Here is a 9,507-nt window from a genome sequence, read left to right as displayed (position 1 = left end):
TGTTGTTCAGGTTTGAACCGTTGTCTGTAATGATCTTGCTTGGGATCCCATAGCGGCAAATAATCTCCTTCTTGATAAAGAGAGCAACCACATGTCTCGTCACATTGGTGTAGGAAGCAGCCTCCACCCATTTAGTAAAGTAATCAATGGCAACCAGGATGAAGCGGTGACCTTTGGAAGCCTTAGGCTCTATAGCACCAATCATGTCGATGCCCCACATTGAGAAGGCCAAGGCGATGTCGAAACATTCAGTAGTGTTGGCGGTACATGCACTTTGTCAACTTAAATCTGACATTTATGACATTTCCTAGCATAGCTGAAACAATCGTATTCCATGGTCAACCAGTAATAGCCGGCTCTCAAAATCTTCTTGGCCATGGCATTCCCATTGGCATGGGTTCCAAAGGATCCTTCATGAATCTCCTTGATTAACATGTCTGCTTCGTGTCTATCCACGCATCTGAGCAGAACCATGTCCTGGTTTCTCTTGTAAAGCACATCATTGCTCAAAAATAATTTGGATGATAACCTCCTTAGCGTTTTCTTATCCAATAATGTAGCATCTTCTGGATACTCTTGACTTAGAAGATATCGTTTGATATCATGAAACCAAGGTTTACCATCAGTTTCTTCTTCAATCAGCTGACAGTAAGCAGGCTCATCTCTTTGCTCGATTCGAATAAGTGGAGCTTCATTGTGGAATCTAACTTGGTACATCGATGCTAATGTTTCCAGAGCGTCAGCCACTTGATTTTCTACTCTCGGGATGTGATGAAAAGTGATATCGTCGAAGTATTCTATCATCTTCACAACATGAGCGCGATATGGGATTAACTTCGTATCACGGGTCTCCCATTCACCTTTGACCTGGTAGATCACCAAGGTTGAATCTCCATACACCTCAAGGATCTTGATTCGGAGATCAATTGCGGCTTCAAGACCAAGAATACAAGCTTCATAATCTGCGAAATTATTCGTACAATCAAAGCACAACCTTGTTGTGAAAGGGGTAAAGCCACCATTTGGATTCATCAAAACAACTCCCACACCATGACCAGTGTAATTGGAAGAACCATCAAACACGAGCTTCCATTGAGATCCTGGTTTTGGTCCTTCATTTGGGCCTGGGATCTCACAATCTTTTATCACCATTATATCCTCATCAGGGAAATCAAACTTCAATGGCTGATAGTCTTCGTCTGGTTGGTGAGAAAGATACTCTGCTAACAAACTTCCCTTGATTTCCTTTTGGGTTACGTACTGGATGTCGTACTCTGACAAGAGCATCTGCCAACGGGCAAGTCTTCCAGTCAAGGCAAGTTTCTCAAAGATGTACTGTATCGGGTCCATTTTTGAGATCAACAAAGTAGTATGGTAAATCATGTACTGCCTTAAACGACGAGCGGCCCATGCTAGCGCGCAATAAGTCTTTTCCAAAAGTGAATATCGACTTTCACAATCGGTAAACTTTTTGCTCAGATAGTAAATAGCATGTTCTTTCCGGCCAGTTTCGTCATGTTGCCCCAGCACGCATCCTATTGACCCTTCAAGCATACTCATATACATGATCAATGGCTTTCCTGGGACAGGTGGAATTAAAATAGGAGGCTCTTGCAAGTATTGACGAATCTTCTCAAAAGCATTTTGACAATCAGAATTCCATTCAACAGCTTGATCATTTCGAAGCAATTTGAAGATAGGCTCACACGTGGCCGTCATGTGTGAGATAAACCTTGAGATGTAATTCAAACATCCAAGGAAACCTCTAACCTCTCGCTCGGTGCGTGGAGCAGGCATTTCTTGTGTAGCTCGGACCTTGTCAGGGTCTACCTCAATTCCTCGTCGACTAACGATGAAACCAAGCAACTTCCCTGAACGGACACCAAATGTGCATTTTGCAGGGTTTAATTGTAATCTAAACTTTCTGAGGCGTTCAAATAGCTTCTTCAGATGGTTCATATGATCTTCTTCATTATGAGATTTAGCGATCATGTCGTCAACATAGACCTCTATCTCCTTGTGCATCATATCATGGAAAAGAGTGACCATAGCTCTTTGGTAAGTTACCCCGACATTTTTCAGACCAAAAGGCATTACCTTGTAGCAAAACGTGCCCCAAGGGATAATAAAAATGGTCTTCTCCATGTCATCTGGAGCCATCTTGATTTGATTGTATCCTGAAAAACCATCCATAAAGGAGAATACAGCAAAACTTGCAGTATTGTCTACCAGAGTATCAATGTGTGGTAGAGGGAAATCGTCCTTTGGACTAGCTTTGTTCAGATCCCTATAGTCAACACACATCCTCACCTTTCCATCCTTTTTAGGCACAGGTACAATACTAGCTACCCGTTGTGGGTACATCGCCACTGCGAGAAAACCAACATCAAATTGTCGTTTGACTTCTTCACGAATCTTCAGAGCCATATCTGGTCTTGTTCTTCGGAGTTTCTGTTTTACTGACGGGCAATATGGCTGAAGCGGAAGCTTGTGCTCTATGATGTCGGTGTCCAAACCTGGCATATCCTGGTATGACCATGCAAATACATCCACATATTCTTATAGCAGCTTAACAATCTCTCTTTGATACTTGCTTCAAGCGTGGTGCCGATTTTGACTTCTTTCTTCTCTTTCCCTGTGCCAAGGTTGATTGTTTCCACCGGTTCTTCGTGTGGCTGAAGGACTTTGGACTCGTACTCGAGCAGCCTTACCAATTCGTCGCGGATGTAACAATCTTCTTCACCCTCTTCTTCCGCTTGGTAGATAGGGGAGTCAAAGTTATGAGAGGTAGTAAAGTCATTGGATTCAACAGGGTTATCATTTATTCTGCATGCTTGAATGATTGATTCCTTTTAGAAAAGTAAAAGTAAAAGATGCATAAATGAAAAGTTTTTTGTCTTTATTTTTGAAAAGATTGCCATTTTCTTAAGAGAAAGCAAAATAAATGAATAATAAGAATTTAACAAAATGCCTTTCATTCATTGATAATGATTATTTGAAAATGAAAAGGGGCCTTACAACATGTTCCATTAGCCTTGGGCAGAGCTAAGGATTTGAAAGGGAAAATACAACAATTATTACTTTGACAAAGGAAATTTTTTGGGGATCTCAACCGCCTTCCAGTTGTTCAAAGTTGTCTCACACCGGTAAACCAAACATGGCTCATCTTCATTTTCGGTGCTATCTTCAATTGCATTGACCTGATCTCCATGGATGAATCCCGTGCTGAGGAATACTTCCTGGATGCTTCGGGTGTTGTCCTTTGCAGGGACTCGGGCTCCTTTCGCAGCGGAAGGCACATATCCCAGACCAAAGCGATCATGCTTCTCACGAATATCAATAAGTTGACCCCAACCTTCAGGGTTTCCTCCTTCAATGCTAGACTTTGCACTTTTCAGAGAAGCGAAAGACGAACAAGCTTTCCCAATAGGGTCCTTCATCTCCACAAAAGTGGCATTGGCTATTTCAAGAGCTTGGAAAGAAGTTTCCAAAGCGTCCTCATCAGCCTCGATATATCTGAAGGATGAAAGGTGACTGACCATAAAGTCCTCCTCTCCATAAATAATAATCAGTTGATTGTCCACCACAAACTTCATTTTCTGGTGTAAAGTGGAGGTGACTGCCCCTGCAGCATGAATCCAAGGACGTCCCAGTAAGCAGCTATACGCTGGATTAATATCCATGACTTGGAAATTAATGGGGAATACATGAGGACCAATCAATATAGGCAATTCAACCTCTCCAATCACGGTTCTCCTGGAACCATCGAAAGCTTTCACTATCAAGGCACTAGGCTTCATAGCTGGTCCTTAATAAGATAACTTGGTGAGTGTTCTTTTTGGCATCACATTCAGAGAAGATCCGGTATCAACCAAAACTCTTGCCAAAGCATCATCTTTGCATTTCATTGAGATATGGAGAGCACGATTGTGATTTTGTCCATCATCAGGTAATTCCTCTCCACTGAAGCTCAAAGTATTGTAGGCTGTGATATTTGCAACTACTCCATCAAATTGGTCTACTGTTATGCTTTGTGTTACATGAGCTTGAACAAGCACCTTCAACAAAGCCTCCCTATGGGCTTGGGAGTTCAATAGCAGAGACAGAATAGAGATCTTAGACGGTGTTTGATGCAACTGCTCCATAACCTTGTAGTCACTTCTCTTGATTAACTTCAAGAATTCAACATCATCTTCGGATTGGACCACTTCGGGTTCTTTAGTGGGAGATGCAACTCTTGATTCCTTGGCCGGCCCTTGAGGAGTCACATTGAATTTAGGCGTATAGATTCGACCACTACAGGTCATTCTGCTCATTCTTGCAATATTGGTGACGTCTTCACTTATAACTTCTGTCACTTTAACATTTGCACTTCCTTCAACAACCTTGTCCACAACGGTAATCTCATATTTCCACGGCACAACCTTGGTGCTCTCATATGGAAAATGCATGGGCATACATATCTCAACAGGCAACGACTTACTATTCGCCAGAACCACTCCACCACTGTAATATGGGATTTTAACTGGTTCAGGTAAATTGAAACAAGGTTCAATTACTAACACGTCTTCATTCTTCGCAATACTGGAGATTTGAAGCGCTCCTTTATCCATCAAGATTTGGATATTATCTCGTACCATCTGACACCCTCTTGGGTGTGTGGCACACTCTTCACAGTTGTCATGGCGAACATTAATCAGGCCAGCTTCCACCAATCGGGCATGAAACGCTGCCAAAGGAGTCTTAACATCATCCACCTTATCAATCGTAACACCAACAGAGGCGTCTTCAATGGCGTTTACCGCAGGATCTCCATAGGGAGGAAGAGGATTGTTCTTCACATTTGGTCCCATATCTTTAAAAGACAAGATCTTGCTTTCAATTAGTTCACGAACCCTATGTTTCAGAGTGTAACAACCCTCTAGGTCATGCCCGGGGGCACCTTCATGAAAAGGACAATATGCATTAGGGTTGTACCATGGAGGCAGACGATCAGGTGGAGGTCCCATAGGTCTGGGAACCACCAAACCCTTTTGCAACAAGGAGGGATAAATCTCAGTGTACGACATTGGGATTGGATTGAAGGTCGCCCTATCCCCTTGCCTCCTATTCTTGTTTTGAGCATTTTGCCTTGGAGCTTGAGCTCTTGGCTGTTGATAAACAGGAGCTGCTGGTGCTTGTTGATAAGTTGGAGGAGCTGCAACACGTTGTTGAACTGGAGTCGGTCGATAAACCAGAGGCGCTTGATAATCCTGAGCAGACTGTTGATTGAACGCATGCGTCACAGCAGCCACGTACGGTTGCAGAGCATACTGGATGGGATACATGGGCTGCTGATAGGGAAAGGGTTGTTAAACATACTGCTGAGGTGGATATTGTTGTGGTATCCTTCTTGGAGGATCTCTTCCTTAACCAACAGTCACAACATTTGTTTCCCCTTCCTTCTTTCTAGGAAACCCTCCAGAGAACTTCTTTTGATTAGCATTTGAAGTTTCAGCTACAGCTGCCAGTTTGCCATTTCTTACACCATATTCAATGCGAGCTCCTATAGCCACAAGCTCGGAGAATAGTACGGCCAATTCCTTTTCAGCAAGAGGTGGTTCAACCTGAGAAGCCATCTCCCTCCATCTCTGAGCATATTCCTTGAAGGACTCCTTGTCATGCTGGGACATGCTCTGCAACTGTCTTCTGTCATGCGCCATGTCCATATTGTATTTGTAATGTTTTATGAACGCGTCTGACAGGTCTTGGAAACACTTGATCCTATTCTGATCCAGACTTAGATACCATTTGGAAGGAGCCCCGCTCAAGCTATCTTGAAAACAATGGATCATCAGCTTGTCGTCCTCCACGTGTGCAGCCATTTTTCGGTAATACATGATGAGATGGCTCTTTGGACAAGTATTCCCCTTGTATTTGTCGAAGTCTAGAGTTTTGAATTTGGCCGGAATCACCAACCCAGATACAAGGCACATTTCTTTGGCGGCAGATCCAAAGACGTGGTCTCCTTCTAAATCTCGGAACTTCTTCTCAAGGAGCTGCATGTCCTCCTTTACTTCTCTGAAATCCTCAAAACTTACTTCGTCACCAGTAACAGTTGAGTCGACAGTCTGATACATGTGATGTTGATCTTCATAGTGAGGAATATGCCTAGCATAGGCAGCAGGTGGAACAACAGTATGGATGACTGGACATGCGTCGATGTAAACCGGTAATGGCACGACTTGTTGGACAGATTGCCCCATGTCGTGCATTACTTCTGCTCAGGGGATGAAGTCATAAGGCAGCCCATATGGAGGAAGGATTGAGGGTAACGTCCTCTGAGGTTGGACTTCCACTGCTGGGCCCGTGGTCTCTGAAATCACGGTCCCCTACGGAATCTCAAACCTGAAGGTTAAAGCTTGCAGCATCTCTTGCATCTAGGACATGCCTCCCTTGATTTCGTCTAGTTCAGCTCTAACTCGGGAGCTCTCTTGCTTTTGTTCAGCCATTCTTTGTCTTGCTCGGGTGCGAGTATTGTGCTGGTGTTGAAAATTCAGCGTGGAACTAGAGGAAGAAAGGGCGGAGTGAGACTCTATTTTGAAAATGTATGAATGCATATATGGATGCACCTTGTTTGCAAAACTCTGGGTTAGTTTCAATCATTCATTTCAGAAATTCCATAACACTTGTTCGCAAATATTTAAAGCAATAAGAAAATAAAACACAATAAAAATGAATCTCAAAAGCGATTTTTCATTAACTCATAGCAAAGTTCAAATACAAACAACATGCTTATGGCTTATGGGCTTTCCGAACCGTAGCAAGGTCGGTAGTCAACCCTTCCAACATCGCCTTACAAAATTTAATGAAATTAAAGACTTGATGCGGGGTGTTCTCTGGACACATGCACCAATCAGCTTCTTGTAGTTTCTCAGGTAGCTCTCGCATGACGGAACTCGCAAATCTGGACAGCCTCAAAAATTTTCCCTTCCACTCAGTGTAAAGCCCTTGGAGGTCTTGAATGATGCGCAAGTATTCATCCTTGGTCACCTCTATGTCCCTATAGAGGTTTCTCCAATATCTGCATTCACCTAGCAACATCATATAGGCAGCATCCTGATCCCCACCTTCAAGCATCTGAATTCTAGCATCGGCTTGTTCCAACTGATATTTCAGTTGTGTGCAAACTCTTTCTGACTCTTCAATCTTCAGCTTCTCGCGTTCCAGAGTATCGTATTTCTGAATGGTATTCTCCAGTTCACGAGTACGAATCTCAGAAATCAGTCGTGCTTCCCTTTTCATTTCAAGGGTCAATTCTAAAGTCTTGTTGAGTTTTTGAATCCGGAGTAAAGCTCTGTCCAACTCCTCCTCCTTTGACTTGAACACAGATTTAGTGTTGTAGAGTGCTTGTCCGAACTTTTATCTCCTTGCTTCAAACTCCCTAGATCTTTTGTTGGAGATTTCAAGCTCTTTGTCCTTCTTTTGTTGACCGTCTTTCAAATTCCCATTCTCTATCGAGACTCGGCCGAGCTTAATTCTCAAGTCAGCATTCTCCAACTCCAGCTCCTTAATACGGGCATTGAGCTTTTCCACATCTTCAGGTAATATGGGTTCTGGCTCAGGAACCAACGGATAGATAGAAGGATTAAATGGAAAAGGGATTTTAACCATCTGAACCCTCTCTCTAACCCAACAAGTGTAAGGCTCTTGAGAAATGACATTTCTCTTATCCAACTCCTTACCCTTTCTGATAACTGCTTGCCAAGACCTCTTGACCTTTTTCACCATGGGATGATCTGCTTCAGCACTGTGTAAGATGAAAGGCTCTAAAGCTTCAGCTTTTGGAGGGTCATTCATAGGGTAACCATGTTTCCTCAGAGATAACACGGGGTTATAGTTGATGCAACCCTTGGTTCCTATCAAAGGTACATTGGGGAAGTCTCCAATGCTGACAATGACATCCTCGGTTTCCCAATCCCTGATATACCACTTAACATGATTGGAGGTGAGGGAAGCTAACTTCTGGGAAGGCTTGAGTTCCTTTGAGACAAAAAGGCCTTCTTCGGGCATATGAGATCTAAACCAGGCATGCAACAACTGCACACAACATAAGATGGTTCCTCCCTTCTTCTCATGACGACCGTGGAGAGCATAGTGGAGGTCTGCCAGGGGGAACGGTACAGGGTTACTAGAGAGGAAAATTCTCACCGCCAGGTGGTCCACAAAATGGTCAATATTTGGGAAGAGAACTATCCCATATACCAACACGGCTAACACAGCATAAAAGGCTTCCCAATTCCCTTCTTTTTCCATCTTCTTAGCTTGATCTTCCAATAACTTCCTAGAAAAACCATTGAGAGCTCCCTTCACATCCCAATTGTCCATGACTTCAAAAACTTTCAAACCCAAAGCTAAGGCTATCCTCTTGGGAGGAATATCTTCATCGAACTTAGGAAATGGATTATGATCCTTCAAATTCCGGCCTATGATCCTCTCAAACTCCTCCAGGGTAGGAGCCAATTGGAAGTCAGAAAACGTGAAACAATGTAGAGGTGGACCATAGAATTGAGCAATAGTCACTGCGGTTATCATGTCCATCTTCTCATTTAGGATGTCCAGGATTCTTCCATAGTTTTGCACAAAGTTGTTGAGTTTGATTGGCGTTACTTTGGCACTCAACTTTTGCAGGCTGGCAAGGTCCGTGTTCTTGTATTTGAACTGAAAAATGCTTCTTCTCTCAGGATTCATTTTGCTAACAAGTCTTGGATTCCTGAAACAATGCGAAACAAACTAAGAGTTTTGCTTTTTATGCGTATGCAATGAATGGATGGATGTAATGTTTTTTGGTACAGGTTCAAAGGTCCGAGGTATGGATAAATCTGATTTCTTTCCAAAACGGGGTTCTCACCGGGTATGATCTAGGGCTTTGTTACAAAGGATCCTCAGAGTCATTGATTCGCAAGAATGTTTGACGCTTATGGAAAATACTTCCCGATCGTTAACTCCATCAAGGGAATCTATTATGGGTGAGGTTCTCGTATCGACTCTTACGAAGTATTCACCTCGAGAGTCCGTACTACGCAACCATCGACTTGGTTCTAGACAGGGTACTCAGAGTCATGGGTTCAAAAGAATGTTTGACGCTTATGGAAAATACTTTTCGATCGTCAACTCCATCTAGAGAATCTATTCTGAGCGAGGTTCTCGTATCGATTCTTACGAAGTATTCACCTCGGGAATCCATACTACGCAACCATCATTTCTAGTTGGCCAAAGGTTCAATATTCTAAAGGTTCTTAGAGTCATGGACCCCTTTGAAACATTGAAGCTTACGAGGTATACACCTCGGGCGACAATATTTGCAAAAGGATCTACTCTAAGTGAGGTTCTCGTACCGACTCTTACGAAGTATTCACCTCAGGAGTCTGTACTACTCAACCATCATCCTATCTTATGTTTTTTCCCACTCTAGACTCGGGTGTAGAGTCTTTCCCACATGGTTTGCAATTAAATATCCAAGTACCC

General features: G+C 43.1%; 3 protein-coding genes across 3 annotated transcripts; all 3 read right to left on the bottom strand.

The window, feature by feature from the left end:
* Positions 1–3,809: 3,809 nt before the first annotated feature.
* On the bottom strand, positions 3,810–5,327 carry LOC127137302 (uncharacterized). The gene has a single exon (XM_051063772.1). The coding sequence runs from the start codon at positions 5,325–5,327 to the stop codon at positions 3,810–3,812; it is 1,518 nt and encodes a 505-aa protein (XP_050919729.1).
* Positions 5,328–5,408: 81 nt separating this feature from the next.
* Positions 5,409–6,245, bottom strand: LOC127137301 (uncharacterized). The gene has a single exon (XM_051063771.1). The coding sequence runs from the start codon at positions 6,243–6,245 to the stop codon at positions 5,409–5,411; it is 837 nt and encodes a 278-aa protein (XP_050919728.1).
* Positions 6,246–7,401: 1,156 nt separating this feature from the next.
* On the bottom strand, positions 7,402–8,580 carry LOC127137300 (uncharacterized). The gene is made up of 2 exons (XM_051063770.1): positions 8,334–8,580; positions 7,402–8,144 (listed from the first exon to the last, which is right to left on the bottom strand). The coding sequence occupies exons 1-2, from the start codon at positions 8,578–8,580 to the stop codon at positions 7,402–7,404; spliced, it is 990 nt and encodes a 329-aa protein (XP_050919727.1).
* Between the last annotated feature and the right edge of the window lie 927 nt (positions 8,581–9,507).

The sequence above is a fragment of the Lathyrus oleraceus genome, chromosome 4 (genome assembly GCF_024323335.1).
Source record: "Lathyrus oleraceus cultivar Zhongwan6 chromosome 4, CAAS_Psat_ZW6_1.0, whole genome shotgun sequence".
NCBI classification, from domain to species: Eukaryota; Viridiplantae; Streptophyta; class Magnoliopsida; order Fabales; family Fabaceae; genus Lathyrus; species Lathyrus oleraceus.
Note: the sequence above shows the minus strand (reverse complement) of the source record. Positions and strands in the feature narration are given on the sequence as shown.